Source organism: Falco rusticolus, chromosome 4, assembly GCF_015220075.1.
Source record: "Falco rusticolus isolate bFalRus1 chromosome 4, bFalRus1.pri, whole genome shotgun sequence".
NCBI classification, from domain to species: Eukaryota; Metazoa; Chordata; class Aves; order Falconiformes; family Falconidae; genus Falco; species Falco rusticolus.
In genome coordinates this window covers 75,814,496-75,834,546 of record NC_051190.1, presented here as the reverse complement: position 1 = coordinate 75,834,546, position 20,051 = coordinate 75,814,496, and the positions used below count along the sequence as shown (strand labels likewise).

At 35.6% G+C, this 20,051-nt stretch overlaps 1 protein-coding gene across 1 annotated transcript in view; it reads right to left on the bottom strand.

Annotated features, from left to right (window-relative positions):
• AKAP9 (A-kinase anchoring protein 9) overlaps window positions 1-20,051 on the bottom strand; it is a 120,729-nt gene that overhangs the window by 26,455 nt on the left and 74,223 nt on the right. Inside the window, 6 exon segments of the mRNA XM_037386447.1 lie at window positions 2,749-2,868; window positions 5,387-5,619; window positions 6,802-6,840; window positions 8,020-8,232; window positions 12,702-12,864; window positions 18,095-18,306. Of these exon segments, the coding sequence (XP_037242344.1) occupies window positions 2,749-2,868; window positions 5,387-5,619; window positions 6,802-6,840; window positions 8,020-8,232; window positions 12,702-12,864; window positions 18,095-18,306 (980 nt within the window).

Here is a 20,051-nt window from a genome sequence, read left to right as displayed (position 1 = left end):
TCCTTCTGAAATTTTCAGACTCTGTAGTCAGTTAAAAGCAAGTAGCATGGCATCCCTATGTAGCCCACTAAAAAGATACCTTTAGCATCTACAGATGGAATGTCTTGACTGTAGGGTCAAGATGCTATTTGCATCTTTAAGGAGTGTCATAATTGTAAGAATCTGCGTCAAAATTATTCAAAATAAGGAGTTGATCAGTGATATACAGACATATCCTAAACTCACTGGGTCTTTAACATTGACAAGAATTGCTATACTTCAACCTTGAGAAACAAAGTTTTGTTTTCTTGCTGGGTTTGTTAAATGGGACCAAATAGATATGATTGATGATACAATTTCACTTTCTACAGGGGACAAAGCACCCAAATAAAGCATTCTAAATCTCAGTAGGTCAGATGTTTGCAGCTTAGAAACAACATATTAGAAGAGTAACTGAAGCAGTAGAGATAGAAATGATCCCAGTTCTAGCAGTATTTCAGTAATGATTAATCAAAATTACAGATAAGAAAGATGTGTGACAAATCCATGGTATTAGGCCTGATGCACAGTTAAGACCTGAGTTGAACTAAGCAATCGAGCAAGAGGCATGGAAAGTAATGTTCGTCCCACTCAAGAAACTGATTTCAGTATTTACAATTAGGAAGTTACGATGTAGCCAAAAGGTAGAAGACTCAAAGCATTTCAATAGATAGAAGAGGACCAGAACATAAAGCTGACAGGATGGTATTATTGACGTTATCCATCCATGAGTAACATCAAAGTCTGAAGTGACCACAGAAAAGTCCTGAGAGAGAAATGGAAAAAGAAAAATCAAGTCTAGAGCAGACTCTTCATGACAAACTTCCCTGGAATAAGTTGACAGAGTAAGCTGAAACAACATTAAAAAAGAAATGAAGTTATCAACAGAATGCTCACAGCATTCACGCAAAGCAGAAGAGCATTTAAAAAACTGTGCAACTATGAAAAAAATAAAGCCACTATCTCAGAAAAGCATGAGAAAGAATGAGAAAAGGTATACTTACAAAATATTCCAAGTGACATCTAAAGATACTATTTAGTAAGACATGTGCCTCACCTGATAAAAATTAAATGTAAATCTAATACACTGTTGAACATTCTGTCTATAATTTATAATATATCACATTCAACATCACCCAGCTCTAAAACAGCTGTCACTCCTGTGGTGCTTGCAGACATTATCTTATTGTCTGTTTTTCTACCTACTAGAAACCTCTAATTTAAAAGCATCCGATACAAATCTGAAAAATTTAATCACAGTTACATCTGTCTTTCATTTTAAAGTATGCTTTAAATTTCTATTGTAGCATACCTGCCAACTTAAAAGAGTATATACATATGCTTATATATGCATATAAAACAAAATTATTTTTACCATAGATTCTGTACAGAAAAATAGGGCAATTTTTATTATGGTATCAAATTTGAATTTTTTTCTTGGGAGAATTTTTATTTTAACATGTGATAATTTTAACCAGGAATTCACATGCTAGCCATGCCATAAATTATACACATACACAGAATGAAATGAATTCAGAATGAATATTCCGGATTCAGGAAAACTAATCATGCTAAAAACTCTCCTCCATTTGTGGAATGTGCCAACAGAAGAGGAGTGTGCACACACTTTGCAATAGAAGGAAACAGATGCGGAATTGCTCTGTATGTGTTGGTTAATACACCCCCAGCTAATCCCAGAAGATTCATTGTGCAGAGGCTGATGACAGCCGTATCACATACTACTGACTGAATACTTTGTAAGATTTCTTACAAACCTTTGTATTAAATTTTATTAAAAAATCCATTAAATACACCTCTAAATCTGAGAATAAGTAAATAAATATTTTGACAACTTGTATCTCACATATATCAATTTATGTCCTATTAATGTCTATAGTTCAGGACCATAAGTTTAGGACTAAAGTATATAATACAGAATACTAAATATTGCTAATATTTAAGAATTCAATTACAGCAACTGAACTACCTCAGTAAGAGCTTCAATTTGAAAATCATAGTGCAACCTAATAAAAGGCATTTTAATACTGAAAATCAGGCAAGAAAATCATGCAAAAATATCAGCCTTGCTGAAAAAGCAGGACACAAGAAAATGCACAAAAAATGAAATGCACTTTAATTGACTAACAGGTCATTAAACAAAACATGCAAAAGCTTCATAATATCTAGCATTTGCACTGCTGCCACTTTTCTTGATTTTGTTGCGTCTAAGCATTTTCTGTGACTCCACTGAGCTGCTGTCCTACAGTCAATACATTTGTTTCAGTGGAGACAGACTTTCACTGGGGAGGTTCCAGTGTACACAGAGCGCACTGCTACATCTCAGGTGCTAAACCTTGGTGACTCAGTTTCTCCAGTCGTGTACCTGTGCTACAAATGGGATGTCAAAAAACAACATAAATCCATGTGAAATTGCTAAAGAAGTTCTAAATGTTTCCACAGGCTTTTGAAAACAGTGGATTTTCTAAATTGTTACGTGAAAGAACCTTTTTGAGTTACAAATGCCTACTATTAAAACCAAACAACCTGCCTAAAAAAACCTCAAAACACAGTTACACCACTCTCACCTTACCCCTCACCTAAGGGGAATTGCTTTCCTGGCTTGTAAATTAATGCAGGTTAGGTACACCATAATATAGCTTCATTACATTATCTTAACAGCTGTCAACTTGTCATTTATACTCATTGCATAAAAGAAAAAAAATGTGTTACCTCTCTGGTTTGATGTTCATTGACAGGCTGACTCCTTTGTGGAATCTTAAGCTGTTGTTCCAGCTTCTGTATCTCTTGCTGGAATACATCTCTCTCATGTTCTCGGTCGATTGCTTGCTCCTGAAAGTTAAGAAATCATGTGGATACACCATTTGATTTAAAAACTACCTAAACTAAGTATATTACTACTTCTTATTTCTGTTAATGTGAGGCTGGTAACATTATGTCAGTATCTTTAAGGTAGCAGAACCTTTTGCAACTACATTCAACAGAAGTTTCATCATTTGGGGCAAATATATTTATTTATTTTTTAAACTAAAAATTTAGGACAGGATAGATGCATTATTTCACAAAAATGACAGCTGTGTTTCTTCTCTTCTGGGTACACCACAGAAATGGTAATAACCCAATATTTTTCTTTCCTAATGTTTATCTCCGATATACGTAAGATAAACAGAAATTAAGAATAGAAATGAACTCTGTGTTAATATCAATGAGGAGCTGACAGAAAAAAAAATATTTGAATTTTACATTTCACTTTACTTTCAACCGGTTTCAGCTGTTATATATCCCAGTCTGACATTTGGGAAATACATCTTTATATCGGAAATAATGCACAACTGGTAGCATCCAGTGAAGCATCACCTTCAAATGACACTTCATAAAACAGACAAACCTTATCAGATGCATTAAAATAAACTAGCTGAAGTATCTGATACACAGAGGAATGCTTCCATCTAGCAACAAAATATTTTGCAAAAAATCAGGAAACCAGAATAAATCCTCAACCGTTACAAGTTGCAGATTTTAAAAACTCACCTGCTGTTTCATGGAAACAGTAGAGTACTAATGCTGCTAGCACAAACAGCTGCCCATCTCAGTATTCCATAACTCTGCAGTTCATGCTATTGATAATCCCAAACCACAATGCATTTTTGACTATAGGACTTGTAACAGGAATTTTTACTTCTGAACCTTGTCCTATTATGACACACTAGTTTTAGTCAGAAGAATAATCTTATAACTGCAGAAAATGAAATAAAGCAAATCCATTTGTGCCAAGAAGTATCTGGAAATATCTCTCCTTTAATAGTGCTTAGTCATAGATTACACAGAGAATGTGCCACAGAGTGTTGTATTTATTAAGTAAAGAATTATTCCATCATACTGCTGTCAGCTAGAGAGTTAATTGAGAAGGCACAGAAATAAGTTTTCTCCCAACAGCACCATAGGACATTTAAAATGGGAAAAGGAGGAAGCAGGGAAGATAGTGTTTGCTGAAAATAGGGTAGAGTCTAAAACAAAATCGCAGAGAGTGCCTAAGGCAGGAAAGAAGTTGTGTACAATACAGACAGCTGCTCCTGTGAATGGGGACAAATACACATATAGTGTAACTGTCTGGAAGGTATAGCTTTATATCTGGAGGTACATTCTTGGATACTATGAAGGAAGACTATAAAAGAAACTTAAGAGAAATTCTGCTTTCAATTTCTAAATACAAATAAAGCTGACAATTCAGAGAATCATAGAATAGTTTGGGTTGGAAGGGACCTTTAAAGTCATCTAGTCCAAGCCCCCTGCAATGAGCAGGGACATCTTCAACTAGATCAGGCTGCTCAGAGCCCCGTCCAACCTGACCTTGAATATTTCCAGGGATGAGGCAACCAGCACCTCTCTGGGCAACCTGTGCCAGTGTTTCACCACCCTCATCATAAAAAGTGTCTTCCTTATATCTAGTCTAAATCTACCCTCTTTTACTTTAAAACCATTACCCCTTGTCCTACTACAACAGGCCCTGCTAAAAAGTGTGTCCCCATCTTTCTTACAAGCCCCCTTCAAGTACTGACAGGCTGCAATAAGGTGTCCCTGGAGCCTTCTCTTCTCCAGGCTGAACAACTCCAAGTCTCTTGGCCTGTCTTCATAGCAGAGATATTCCAGCCCTCTGATAATTTTTGTGGCCCTCCTCTGGACCCGCTCCAACAGGGCCATGTCTTTCTTATGTTGGAGGCCCCAGAGCTGAGCGCAGTACTCCAAGTGGGGTCTCACGACAGTGGAGTAGAGGGGTAGAACACCCTCCCTCAGCCTGCTGGCCACACTTTTTTTGAGGCAGCCCAGGATACAGTTGGCTTTCTGGGCTGTGAGTGCACATTGCTGGCTCGTGTCCAGCTTGTCATGCACCAGTACCCCCCAAGTCCTTCTCCTCAGGCTGCTCTCAATCCCTTCACTCTCCAGCCTATATTAATACTGGTAGTCGCCCCGACCTAGGTGCAGGACCTTGCACAGACAGACTAATTCTAACAGACTTTATTGGAAAACATGGAAATTCCACAAACTGTTAAAAATGAAGGTCACAAAAATTTGTTTCCTCATTAATTTTAGAAGTTTCCCATTATTTTAAACATTTAAGAAGCCTACTAAGTTATACTTAGAAACACAGAGAAGTCCTAAGCAAGCATCTCAAATGAATTTTCAACTTCTAAAACTAATTAAATTCTTGGGCTGGAACCTCTAACACTGTTACTATTGTGTGCTTCTTTATGTTTGCACAGAAGGTGAAAAAATTAGCATTTCCCACTGAACCAATCCCTAGTACAGGTGCCCACCCACCTTCATGAAACTAGCCTTTTATCATACTTACATCTAGAAATTTTCTTGTTTTCTCTAGTTGCTTCTCCAAAGCCTGGTTTTGCTGCCTTAAGTCCATTAGTTCTGCATTTTTTTCTTGCTCTAGCTCTATGAAACGATTGACCTGTTCTTCCAAGTCGATTTCCAAGACTTTCACTTGCTTCTGAAGGTCATCATACTCTTTTTCAGCTTGACGCTGTACTTCAATTTTTTCTTTCATTAGCTTCTCTGTTTCCTCCAGCAATTCTGGTTGTAATAAAAGCATAACACACTACTTTTAGATAGTCAGTAATGTTATGAAGTAAAACCACTCCCCAAGGTATCCATGCTGTACTCTGCAGAAGGATGTGAAGTGGTTTGGGTTTTCGCTATTTTTCTTTTTTTAGAAAATATATTTTCTTCTGAGAAATAATCAAGATCACTACTCAACCAAATTCATATTAAAATTACTATCCTTTAGTTAGTCTTCAGAGGACTGTTAAGTTGTATCAGATCACTTTCCTGTTTAAGTTTCATATAAATTAAAAAGTCTTTGTACAGTTGAAAAGAAAATGCATGGGTTCAAACTACAGATAGTCAGCACAGGGGTTAACAATGAAGAACAGAAAACCCAACCCTCTTCTCATTCCCAGCATCAGTAAAATCAATCCACTCCCAGTCTCATCATTTACTGTGATACATATAAATAATTTGAAGGAAATATTTAAAGACTTAGTGAGGTTGCTGGGCAGGCAGAGGGGGAAATTACTGACCTGTAATGGAGCTTTGCATAATCATTGACTGCACGGACGCCCAATTTTGAGTCCTCATGAAAAGGCTGGCAAGCATATATAGTAAAGCCCCAAACCACTCTACTGAGACTCTTAAGCCACAGCCCACTGAAGTACATATTAACTAACCGTATGAATCCCTTGAGGTAAAATCCAAACTGTAAAGTGCAATTTCATTTGAAGAATCTTTAAAACATGATTGATATTTAGACAGAAACAATACAATTTCACTATAGAAGAAAGATCCTTTAGGCACCATCATCTTACATCGTATTTAACCAATTCTCATTTCTAGGTAACCATTATATATCAATATAATACAAGTGTTTAGTTATCATAATGAATTAATCAACTGTATTTGGAAATAAAAAGAAAAAAAAGGTTACAAAAATATCCCTCCAATACCACCTAAGTATCTGTAATTCGTAGGTGAATAAGATGATGGTTATTAATGAATTTGCTTATTATGTTTAGAAAGTTTAAGAAATGTTGTTAGCAAAATGTAAAACTGAGTATGAAATACAACATCAAAGCTGCAGGCCAGTAAGAATTACAAGTAATGTCAGTAAACCAAAAGCCCAATAATCCTGATTAACAATGTCAGTATGTGTAAGTCTTCCACCCAATTACATATTGGCCATGCAACATACAAACACACCTGCTTGGGAAGCTGCATCGACTGCAGCATCTACTAGGCCTAGGAGAATAGAGAGAGAGAGAAAACAAAAAAAAGAAGCAAAGTAATTCACATGCCAGCTACAGTTTTCTTGTGGTGCAACAATGTAAGAGAAAATGAAGCCAAAGATAGATATGGCATTTAATGACAAAGTTATTGAGGTAACTTAGGGAATGTGGTAAGTTATTCTGGTATGCATGACATAAGTACCTACATGTATTTATAGAAATGTTTATCCTTACAGTTGTTATACATAAAACAAGTAACTAAACTGGAGTCATAGTTAAGTAACTTCTTTACTATAAAGCAGGAAGCGACAGGTTGTTTTTAACATTTCATTGTTACACAAAGTAGATGCAGGAAATTGCAAATATACACCAAGATGTGTAATTTACAAAAACAGCAACATTATAAATTGCCATAAACTTTTAGACGTTAAATAAAATAGTAATTTCATCCTGCTATTCACAATGTAAGTTCTGCAATCCTTGAAAGATCAGTACTTCTTAAAACACCACTATTCTAACTTTCTTCCCCTCTCAAACATAAAATATTAATTTAAGTTATTAGATTAAGGAAGAATTAAAAGACGTTACCTTCATGAAGGTAAATGCTCTTCTGAGTAAGTAGTTAGTTAGATTACATTGACATAGTATTTATCTGAAATTATCACCATCAGTGCCGAAAGTTTTCATTACTGGAAGATAACAGGCTTTCTTTATCATGCAACTTTTCTGCCATTCTTCCCCAAAAGAGGAATTTGTTAGAAAAATGTATCTTCTGTGTCTAAAATAAGTATAGCCATTGTGTAGTTCGATCATGTTCTGGTAGGTATGCTTGCTAGTTGCTCTAAAACTCTGTTTGAGAAGTATTTAGACCAGTACTTTTATCCATAGGTGCTAACTTTCATCTCCAGTGACAATATAGATAAAAGCAGATTTTCAGAGGTATCAAGCTTTTGCTGGCTTAAAAAAACGATTGTGATTGCTTGATACTGCTGAAAATTCAGTCATTTTTTGTTTAAATATCAATAAAAGTTATCATGCTAACATTAGGCATCTGTTATGAAAATACCACATTTTACCCTATTAGATTTTTATTGATTACAAAGAAGTGGGGGAAAAACCTTTGCCAAGATTACTTAGTAATTTATTTGAAAGTGTAAGAAAATCTCATAGAAAGATTGTGAGGAATACGTACGCTGCTCTACTGGCCCCGCATCTGCTCTCATGGCATCCTTCTGTCTGGAGAGTAACTCTTTTTCTTCCTGGATCTGCTGCTGTTCAGCCTCTAACTCCTGCAATTTGTTACCTGTACACAGTAGCTCTTGCTCAAGATGGTCAATTACATCTATTTTTTCCTGGAGTTTTTTTTCCAGAAATGCTTTTTCATCTGCATAACCATCAATGAGACCTGTAGAACATCAATGTTGGGGCAGATTTAATAGACAATAAAGAACAATTTGGTTTTTTTTCCATGATGAAGTCACACACGTTAGATAGCACCTGACAGCTTCTACTCCTGTCCTCGCTATTCTTCCATGATCAACAAATGACAGGAAGGATAGCACAAGACCAAACATAGCTTTTATTTTTTTTCTTGGCACAAGATCTCTGGAGCAAACGGGAACTCCAAAACCAAGGAAAAATAAGTGTGTAATAAACACAGGAGAAGTAAGAAATTTCAAATAAATTCAGGTACCAGGTGCAATTTTAGATGCCTCAAGAAATTTGCCTGACCTCAAACCACAGTTTCCGTAAGATCATGGGTCTCCTGTAGGTCAGGTATAATATAGATACCTCCTACATCATAAGGCACCAAATCTAGCTGTAGGTGTCCATGCTTAGCACCTGAATTGCTCCCAAAAGCCCTGTAGCAGTTGACATTTAAGAAACAATTTAATTTCTTTACTATTAATGCACAATTTTTAAAGTAGCACAGAACTAACTATTAATGATCTTGTTAACAGAATTCTGGACGCCACCTTGATGTATGCTTTTGAAAACTTGTTCACAGTCAAGTAGTTTATCTAGGATTCTGAGGGGAAACTATTTTAGCCTTATGAATGACATCATGGCTGTAAGAAATGGCACCATCTTGGAATAATGTGGAAGTGAGCACAAAGCTAAAGACTTAGGAAAAAACAGTGGATTTCCTTGAGGGCTGTACAAACTGAACTGAGATCCTGCAAGGGTATCTGCTTCGGAAGATTCACATCAGTCCTTTCACAAACATCTGACCACAGAACACAAAAGACATTTACTGAGTGACAGAAGGTACTAAATAGGTATCCCAGATTTCCATGATAAGGTGTGTTCCATCATGTTGGATACCCATGGTTCCAAAAGGTAGACAGAAATCAGTCATATGATGTCCAAACTTCCTCAGCTGGACACAGACACCTATCTCACAGGCTTCTTACTAAACCCACAGAATCTAGAGCAGCATTTTTTCAGTATCAAACTATTTTCAATATGAAAGTACTTTATCAGTACAAATCTATAGTCTTGTGTCAGCATCAAAATGGATTTTACCCTGGCTTGACAATGTAGGAGAACTAAAGATGCTTCCATTCATTATCAAAGTAGGCAAAGTAAAACCTCTGTGAGCATCTAGTTTTGTATGAGAGGAGATTAAGTAACAGTGGTCCTCGTATATACAGTCTGAGAAACACAGGTCAGGTCCTGCTGTGTATCAGTCATGCACACCTGACCAGTCTTTTTTTTACAGACTTAGATTCACAGAGAATACAGCCACATAGAGGGACTGGCTGTTGAAAAAAACCCTCAAACCCAAAAAACTAAACTAAAACCATCATTAACAGCATTTCAAAAAATTGAGACAATATGAATTCTAGTAGTTACTTCCACCATACCAAATGTTGTTCACAATGAGTACTTAACAGATCGGAAGTTGAGAGGGCATTCCCAGGTTAAATGGAGCATGCACCCTCACCAAAAAGGTATGAACCATGAAGTCTACTACGATCACATGTTGTGGTATTTACTCCTGCCTTTTTTTTTTTTTTTTAGGAGATGTAATGAAAGTTGTCAGAGTTCAGTGAACACATTGGCATTAGCTTTTCTATCACATTAGGTAAGTGATATCTGACATGACTAAAACACTAGAGGTTTGAAAAATGTCTCAGCTGCAGTAGTTTTTGCGGTAAGAAAAAAATGATCAAAAATGACACATTTTATCTCGAGAGAAGACAGAGTACCATCAGACGTATAATGAACTGAGACATTGTTCTGCATACCTATCTAAGGAATTTGATAAGAGAATGTAGTTTGGCTTTGTCAGAGAATGCTCACAACTCAGTTCAATAAGCAGAAGAAATTAAATAAAAAGAGTTCTATGGCATTTTTGTTTTGTCACATCAACACCAAAATAAAAGGTGCCTGTCATTTAGAAATGCATTAATTTCGGAAGTTCACAGAAAAAAAGGATGAACAAAGATTTAATTAATTCAGGAGTTAAAAAAGCATTAAAGCAATTAAAAGGGAAAAATGAGCTGAATTCCTGCAAAAGACTGAACTGAATTAAATACCTACATGTGACATAAACCTGCACCTAACTTTAAAAGCTCAACTGTGCAATATATCTGTCAAGGGCTAAAGCTAACATCAAATTCTGTGTCATACTCCAGAACTTTTCACGAACCAAATCAATACAGCCCGTCTGTCATGTCTTATAAACTAACACTGCTACTGTTTTGATTAAAATTAAATTCCAGTTAAAAATTTTTGAAGATGTTTCCACTTTATATGCTTCCATGTTTTTTTTTTTTCTCCAAATAAAATGTGATCAGACAAAATCTGGAGAGTGCAAAACATAGCTTCATAGCTCTCACTAAATTTTTGTGCTTAATATACTTTCTTTTCTAGCAAAAAATACGTATTTGTCTCATCCGTTAGATCCCCAAACCAGGTTCTGATGGAAAATTTCAAGTATTTAAAAAAATTTTACAGGTAAATTTTGCCTTCATTTACATATGGGCAATCCCATTATCTACAAACTGCCAGTGAGTAAGAGTTTGCAGTTTCTTTGCTCCTATTAGTTTGTTTGTATATGGAAACTTTATAACAGAAGTGTATTGCTCAAGAACCTAGTTAATTTTAGATTTTTTTCTTGTCTGGTGGTAATACGATAAAAATAATACTTAAAAAAGAAAATAAAACATGGATAATAAACAGGTCTCATACTGGGAGATGGCATCTTCAAATACAATTATGCATGTACTCTTTGCAATAGACTCCTGCATAAGTGGAAATTTATTTATTGTAAATGAAGAGGCAAGCTTGTAGTTCTTAGCGGGAAGCCTGACTAAGCCCCAAAATACAAACCCAGAAGGCAAAGCAACAGAGATAAGTTCATAATAAAACTTTTTTTTTAATAAATAAAATTAGTCTCTAGTATTATTTTTTAAATGCTACTTGTAGGATTAAACATACGCAGACAGTTCTGACATTGACAGACTCCAGCCTTTAAAGAGAACTTAACACTAACCTCTCTGCTTTGTCCTAATGTATTATTCTGTTCTCCTTAATTATTGAAGATTTGTGAATAAAGACTATCATGAGAAAAATATTATCCTCCAAGGAGAGCAACAACAGACTTATAAGCTGCCTGTGTTCTGAAATTCGTCAATACTAAACATTTTGTAACTCCACATGTACAAGAATATAAATTCTTAGGTCATCTATATTTTGGTGGAAGACTTCATCTATTTTGCATGTTAAGATGTGTTATAAGATTTTTTTCACACAATTTAATATTTAGAAAAAAATTAACAACGCCTCTTTCATATTTACATCTATTCCATCTGAAATTAATTTTCCTCCTTTCTAGTTTTGCTAAAGCTATTGAAATGCTGCAGTCAGTACTGGTGCTGATGACACACAACGTTTATCCTCTGTGGACTGACAGACTACCAACTGTCCCTTGCACCCTGTTTTAGACACGTGGCTTAGAAACCTGAAAAGTGTAAGTTACGTGCGTTCCAGCTGTTAATAGTGTGTGAATAGAACTCATGTCGGATTATCTGTCTATGTAAAAAGAGGAGGAAGGCTGGCAGGATAGCATTCTCCAGGAAAAACATTTTGCTATGAAACTTTACGCTATGCTCCCACTTTGAAACAGAGAAGTCTGCTGAGCTTCAAAACCAACTGAAATATCTTTCTGCTTACTACTACTAGAGATCCTACCTATAGGGTAGGTGTTCTTAGCATCTTTTCCAGATGCTAATTACAAACAGATTGAAACGTATCATTACCATATCATCAAATTCTAAGTGAAGGTTCTATGTTTTTATCCATGTTTTGTGGAACCAGGCCAAGGTCAAGAGGCAGCACACACAAACTGAAACATGAGAAACTGCATTTCAACACACACACACACACAAAAAAAAAAAATCCCTTCCTGCTCTTTGACAGCAGCTGAACACTGGAACGGGCTACCCAGAGAGGTTGTGGACATTCGAAACTTGACTAGACACAGTCCTGGGCAACCAGCTCTACCTGACCCTGCTTTGAGCACAGGGTTAAAATAGATGATCTCTAGAGGTGCCTTCCAGCCTCGTGATTCTAAGTTGTTAATATAATGCTTGTCTGCACAAACAGACATGTTATGATGAAATAAATTAATTTTGAGCCTAACAACACATATTCTACCTATTATTTTTATTAAGTTAGACAATAATAAGTCAGGCAAAGTTGGGAAACAGAATCACACAGTGGTTGCTGTTGGTAAGGATCCATAACTATCCAGAAGGCTCGTAACATTCTGAAATTTGTAAAGAAATTAATCTAATTTGCAGTTTCTTTACCCATGAATAGGTAAGTGAGTGCAAAGTTCAATGATTCATCAAAAAAGCTACTCACCTTCAGCTTTGCTAAGCTCCAAAGCCAACTGCTCTCTGGCTTTGCTTTCTTCATTAAGACGTTCTTGTAGTTCTTCCTGATACTTGATAAATTCTGTGGCTTCTTGTTGCTTTTTGAAGGACTCTCGCATAAGTTCTGTCTGAGCAATTTTAGCATGTTCAAGCTACCACAGGAAAAAAAAGTAAAGAAATTAAACAAACCAAAGATTTTCTGGTTAATAACTATTCTATCTTTCCCCTTTAATTAAGCTGATTTACAGTGTGATGAGAACTCTCACATAACTTCACTAATTCAATAAGACACACATTCACAGACTACAATAGGAAGATTGACTCGGTATGAAAGTCTAAGCAAATAGGCTTTGTCAGTACAGTGCACTCAATGAGCCACCTGGCTAAACCCATGTCTTTGTTCCAGTAATTCCTGGTTTATGAGTTTATACTAGATTCACCTGTATTTAACATATGAGTATTATCCTAAATACAAGTAAGCTATCACACACCATATACTTAGACTGGCTAAAAAACATTGCATAAAACTGGCAGAAGTTTTAATATAAACTGAAACAAGTGGTGCTTCATCTCTTTTTCTCCTTAAGATGAAGATAAATCAGAACCTTAGGAAAACATGAACTTTGAATACACTGCACTTTTCAACAAAGCATTGCTTCTTCCAACTATGTCCACCTAATAAAATTATTAAGAATTTTTTATTCTTCTTTGCTTATCTGATGGGTTAATATTTAATGTGTACTACCACAGGTTTAGCACAATATCACTATGTCACTGTCCTGCACTGCTGGAAAATCAGGACTAAAATGCATAAAATTGTATAGTTGCTGCCCAGTTTAGAGTACCCAAAGCAATAATCTCAAAAAGAATTCAAATTATAATTACAAAAGCAAAATAGTAAAGAAGAAACATTAAAGTAATGTTGGAAGTTTTGATTACACAATATGTTCATCTAAGATAACAGCAAACTGGAGTCAAATACCAAGATGATCTCTACTTCTCAACTGTTAACACTTACAGCCCACACCTAGCTCTTTGAGGGACAAAAATACGAACTGTCAGAGCTGAACCAGGCACAAGTTCTTTGTGTGGCTTCTATTCAAATACAAATTGTCAGAGCTGAATCAGGCAAGACTCTTTGTGTGGCTTCTATTCAAAGTAAAACAATTTGTTTTGAATAAGAACAGTGTTCAGAAAATGAAATAACACAAATACATATTTCCTGCTCCTCTCCCTCTTCTCTTTTTTTTTTTTTTTTTTCTTTTTAATATTGTGGATATTGGCAGGTATTTGTAAGACAGTAACATCTGTGGCTTTGCTACAGTTTCTATAAACAAATTATTGCTCTCAATTTCTTAAAAAATAAAAGCTTTCTCACCATCTCCAGCTAAGTTCATGAATATGATTAGCTTGCTTTAAAATCTCAGAAAAAATGGCTTAGGAGCATGTCATAGAACACTGCACACAAAATTACCCACTTATGAAAAGAATGTCTGAATAATCAATACATTCTCCTTTATAACGCACTGAATTTAAATACTTTCTTTTCTAGAGCATTCCTTTTTAGAGGGACATTATTAACATGAACTATGTATTCTGACAGGAGTTAAAGTAAGTTGTAAATACTGCAGCTGAGTATTGGCACTGGTTTGAGACATTTTAAAAATTTTTAATTTTTACTTTATTCTTACATTTTGAAGTGCTTCATGAAAGACCCATCTCAGATAAAAGGGAAACGTGATAGGTTTACTGTACATGGACTACCATAAAAAATGGCTTACTCAAATGCATCAAATACTCTAACTAAAACTCTGAAAAAAAATTTTCTCCAGCTTTTTTCAGTAGTAACAGCTCATGGTATTATTAAAAAATATCACAGGGTAAAACCAAAGAGAAGCACAAACATGAACGTGATTTGTCAAGAATAAAAATTTCTTCATGGGCTCACTGGAAGCCATTAACAAGCTTCTGCTAGTTAATGTTACTAGTCAGTGCATGAAGGCTATAAAGGAACAATTTAAACTGACTACTGCCCTGCCCTCCCACTCCTCCAAGTTATTCACAGTGAGAAAAATGTAGTAAGTAACATTGAAGTGCTTTAAAGAGATCTCAGATCTCTTTAATTCAATATATTTCTGTCTCTGGTAAATATCTTTTGTTAGAAATGAACAGATAAAATTGTATAATTAAAGCTTTTTCAGTGCCCATTAAAAACTGTCTAGGAAAAAAGCCCGCCAGCAGTACATAACAGCTTTAACAACAGAGACAAGTTTATATGATTTTTCATTGCATTCTCTTCTATTTAAGCTGGTTTAAAAACAATTTCTTTTAAAAACTTTTATACTTACTGAATAGGGAGGTGTAGGCAAGGAGATTTTAGAGACAACTTTTAAAACGTGCCCATTTTTTTTGTGGCTGAAGTGAAAAATTGAAGTATTTACAACTACAGAATTATTCTCATCTAAATGTTCAGTGAAAGGAAAAGGATATGGTAAAGGCACACGAGATTCAACCTCGTATGTATCTTCTTCTTGGCCTTCAGTCCACAAACTACTGAACAGATTAGATGCCCAGTAAGCACGGTAAGAATCCATTCCAAAAAATTATCACTGCTTCTGTCTTCTCCACTATCACATAGGTATTCTGCACTAGCCGGGCTGGTTTTAGAAATTTGTAACAGGAATTTGTAACAGAACATGTACATTTAACAATCTGAAGACACGTATCAGCACTGTTGGTCACAAAGGTACTCAGAATCAGCAGGAAGCCTCAGATCACAGTCTCAAGCAGAGTAATTCAGACTGGATTAATCCAAAATAGAGAGAGGTGCAAGAAAACTTCATACGATCACTCCTAAAATTTGTTCTCAGAGAAGTTTCACATGAAAAAGCAACAGAAATCTTCCAAACGGAGTTGGCAGGTAAGTTCCAAGGCAAGGAAGCCTAATTTTCAAGCTGCACAGGTACGCTGCAGCAGACAAGCAAACTAGCAGAACAGAAACTAAAAATTATCTTCCCTCTCCATTATGGCAAATGAAAGAGTATATGCCCTCATTCTTGTTCTTGGAGTTAATTCAACAGGAAGCACTTTCTCAAACTCTGCTATTTTAAAGGCTTCCCGTAGGTATCTACCAGCCAGCAGAGTTCAGGGGAGTGGCATGATTTATTTACCTATACGTAACGCCAGCAGGTGGAATTTGAATTAAAACACCCACTATATGCTTTGCCTGAGAAGATTTAAACTGCACTTCAGGTCTGAAAGTGTGTGTTCAGACAGGTCTCAAATAGTTACTTTGAAGATTTTGCCAGGTTTCTCTCGCTCTTTTAAGTTTATTTGAAGAGATAGGTACATCTGCCTGTGTGCACAACAAAACTGATTAAGAGGAAAGGTTAAAATCTTTTCTAATATTTAGATTATAAAATACTGCAGAGCAGAAAAAAAAAGTATTTAGTTTCTGAATATTTAAAAATAATTGTCAAGTGACCTACAAACACTTGGTATATACAGGAACTGTTTACAATCCAGTAAGCACACAACAGACATCGCAAAGTAGACAAGCTTGAATGCTTGCAAAGTACCTCTACAGAGAAGATGTCAATATTTATACTTAATACTGTGGGAAAATATGTAAACAGGTTAACATTTTTTAAACTTAAAAAACCCCAAACAAACAATCATCAGGGATAAATCCTTATTTGTGTAACCCATATTAATGAAAAAAAAGCGTGTTATGTGTTTGAGCCAAAACATAACGCTGTTGCTGGTATAGGCAAGATCTCAGTTACAAAGTTATGAAGGGAAAATAAACTTTCTTGATCAATTGACAATAAAAAATAAGCTGCTTAGAATACACTGAGTACTTCCACTGGTATCATGAAAAGTAAAGACTTGCTGCAAAAAATCAGTCACAATAGTAAAATAATTTAAATATTTTAGGGCTATGTATACAACTACTGCATTTAAAGATCAGAAGCAAGATGTCAGAAAAAAAAGCAGCACCAAATAACTGACAATACTGTTATAATCACAGCATGAATTCTTAAGTACTGTGAAGCTCTGAAGTTGTTTTTCTTTGTCTGTATCATCTCCTCTTTAAATGCACGATTTCCTACAAATACCTAAATATATCTTTAAAGACCTCAAGAAGCCCAAACATCTCTTTTTAACTGAACTCATGCTCGAACAGGAGGGTGCCTTGCAAAACGAGTTTGCAAATAAACACAATGCAGAAACTGATTTACAAGATCCACCAGACTACTTAATTTAGTAAGCCAGAGAGGGGTTCACCAAATTTGTATTTAAATTACTTTTAACTTCAGTAACTCACAAATTAGTCTTTTATCTTTTTCTTTAAAAAAAAAAGTATCAACCTCATGCTTTTGAAAAATACCTCAAACAACAAATACTTAAAAGCTTAAAACTGAAGTATTAGCTGAACTTCCATATTACTTTTGTAATTTTCTTCTCCTTCATTTCCAGTAGTTATGATTTACACATTTTACAAGAAAGCAATGACTTTTAAAATAATATTATTACTAGGTTAATAGATGGGTCTGTGTCATAAAACACACTGTATCCTTTGAATTCCAGTCTCACACACAATAAAGAGCTAACTCTAAAGACAGTCCCTCAAGAGAGCTTAAAAAGCTACAGTGAGATACAAAGTATTTACTTTGATACCTTCAAATTGAGATGTACATAATGTAAAAGTAAAGCAGGTGATGTAAGTAGTGTGATTTGAACTGATCAAACTAGGTATACAGCTCCCAAGTCAACAGGGAAGTACCCCAGAAAGCAACCAACATCCCACCATGCAGCATACCCTGGCAGCACACAGAAAGGTGTACCCACACATGGCCTCTTTCCTGAAGACCCTTCATGAATCACCTCACGTGAACACTGGAGAGCTGGAGTGCAGACTCCTTTTCTGCGCTTAACTGGCCGTGTTTAAATCATGGTTGGAAGAGACAGCAGGAGAGCTCCACCCTTCTGGCCAGTCAATTGACTAAAATGTTTGTCAAGAGAGTTGGGCACAGCTCCCCTTAACCCTCCCTCTTCACACGGACCAGCCCAATGTGCCCTGACACCTCCTGTCTCATCTCTGGATTGCAGCAGAATGCAGATGACCCATACGAGCAATGAAAGAGTGCCCTAGATTGACAAACATGCCCAAATTCAGGCTTCCTTTGCAGTCCAAAGCAGATTTTGAACATTAATCAATTAATCGTTAAAGTCATACTGGAGTAGAATTTTTTGGGTGTAGGCACTTGAAGCATTGTTTTGGCTTTCAAAATCACCTTACAGGTTTTAGGCTTGTAAAAACACATTCGGGGGGAGGGGAAGACACAAAATTTAAAATGCTTCACTATTAGATCACCCTACCTGATTTGAAGTTTCATTGATGGCTTCCAGAAGCTTTTCCACAGCCGCTTGCAGTCGAGAACTAATATTCAGAATGAGTTCTTCATTTTCAGGATCTATTTCCACTCCACTTTCTGCAAGATGTTGGCTCAGTAGCCCTTCATCCAATGCTCCTGACCACAAGTTAATATCATCATCTCCCATACTACTACCATGATATGAGGAACAGGACTCTGGAAAAACAGCAGTTACCTTTTCACACAGACTCTCAGCACTTCAAAACATGAAAAAATGTACATCCGAGGTATGATTAGAAAGACAAGTCATAAAATGATTAAAATATTTGCATTGGTCAAAGACAGAAAGGGAAATACTGCATACTCAAACAAGATACACAATGTGTTACCTAAAAACAAGCAGCGGGAAAGAGAAAAGGAGGTACTAATAGGAAATATTTTAGACATCCTTTCAGTACACTTTTGGGCTCTGAGGCTCACCCTCAAACCTTTGTTACTATCAGTAACCATTACTACTTTGAATAACTTGCAATAGTGACTTACAAGATTGTCTTTAAAATACAACCGGGTTAAAAAAACCCAAACAAACAGGCTGTCAGTCCCTGTTTCACCAATGCCCAGCTATGTTAGTGTACATTAACACAAAACTATTTAAATTTAGTGACTCAAAAGCACAGACTCAAGGGAGTAAAGGAAAAGACATGTACATAACAGACTAGAATACAGAATATCAGGATTCAGCATTATTATGAGTGAACTGAAAACTGATTAAAATGGGTTGCTGAACAAATCAAGTACAGTGCAGAGGGACTGTAACTGTCCCTACTGATGGGCCACCTGGCACCTGCCTACTTCTCAATCTTCCTGAGGTCTGATTCAGTTTAGAGGCATTATCCATTCTGCCCGAAAAGCAGAAGACACAAAGTTCAACTATGGTATTAAACTAAGAGCAAGTCACCTAGAAAACAGTAGATTTGCCACATGTCCAATTCAGGGGTGTATTTAAGCAAGAGAAGTGAAAGCAAACTCTTGAGATGTTTTACAAATCACACTTCCAGTATGAAATAACAACACAGTAGTACATCATGACAGTAGATGACAATTGTTGATACAGTGTTTTAAAAATGAAGAAGTGTTACGTCATTAAGCTGTTAGATTTGAAATATCAGAAATAAATGCTACTGTCAAAAGTTTTTTTAAAAAACAACAGGTTATTTTAATGAAGTATATTTCTGAAATAGATAAAAAAAATAAATTGTTTTGGTGTTTTGGTTTTTTTTAAGAATTAGATGTTGGTTTTGCCTAAGGTTTTCTCGAAAAATATTTTGGGAAAGAGCAGTATAACTAAATGGGTTAAGAACAGTCAATGCTTGTTTAGCAATTAAGTTGCAATCTTTGAATTTAAGTTCCTGGTTACTCCACAAATTGTGGCTGCTGAACTGCAACAGTTTGTTTAGTTACAGACGTTAAAATGACGTTATAATAGGTCCATCTGACAAATTGCCTTTAAAAATGTAGTTAGTACTCTTGTTGTATACATTTTCCTTATACTTGCTCTTGCCTCTTAACCAATCATGCAAATAACATTGGAAATAGGAGTCCTCTTGTTGAAGTTGTTTGAACCTAGCAAGTAAGTCAAATTCTAGTTTTCAGGTTTGTTTTTGGTGTTTTTTTTAAACAAGTTGCAACATGATCAGCCACCTGGTTTACTTACAATACTTTTATACCTGCAAACATTCTGATAATAATACCTACACATTTATGTCATTATGTATGCAGCTCTATGTGTGACCCATATACAACAAACTAATCTACAGTGATTTTAATTTCAAAAGATCTTGTTGTTTACTTTTATCTCATAATTGCTAAAATTTTTAAAATGCAAATGTATTTAGTAGTTCTTTTCTTCTGGTTATATGATTATTGTTTCATATCTCCTTTTAGATATGTGGGATATAATG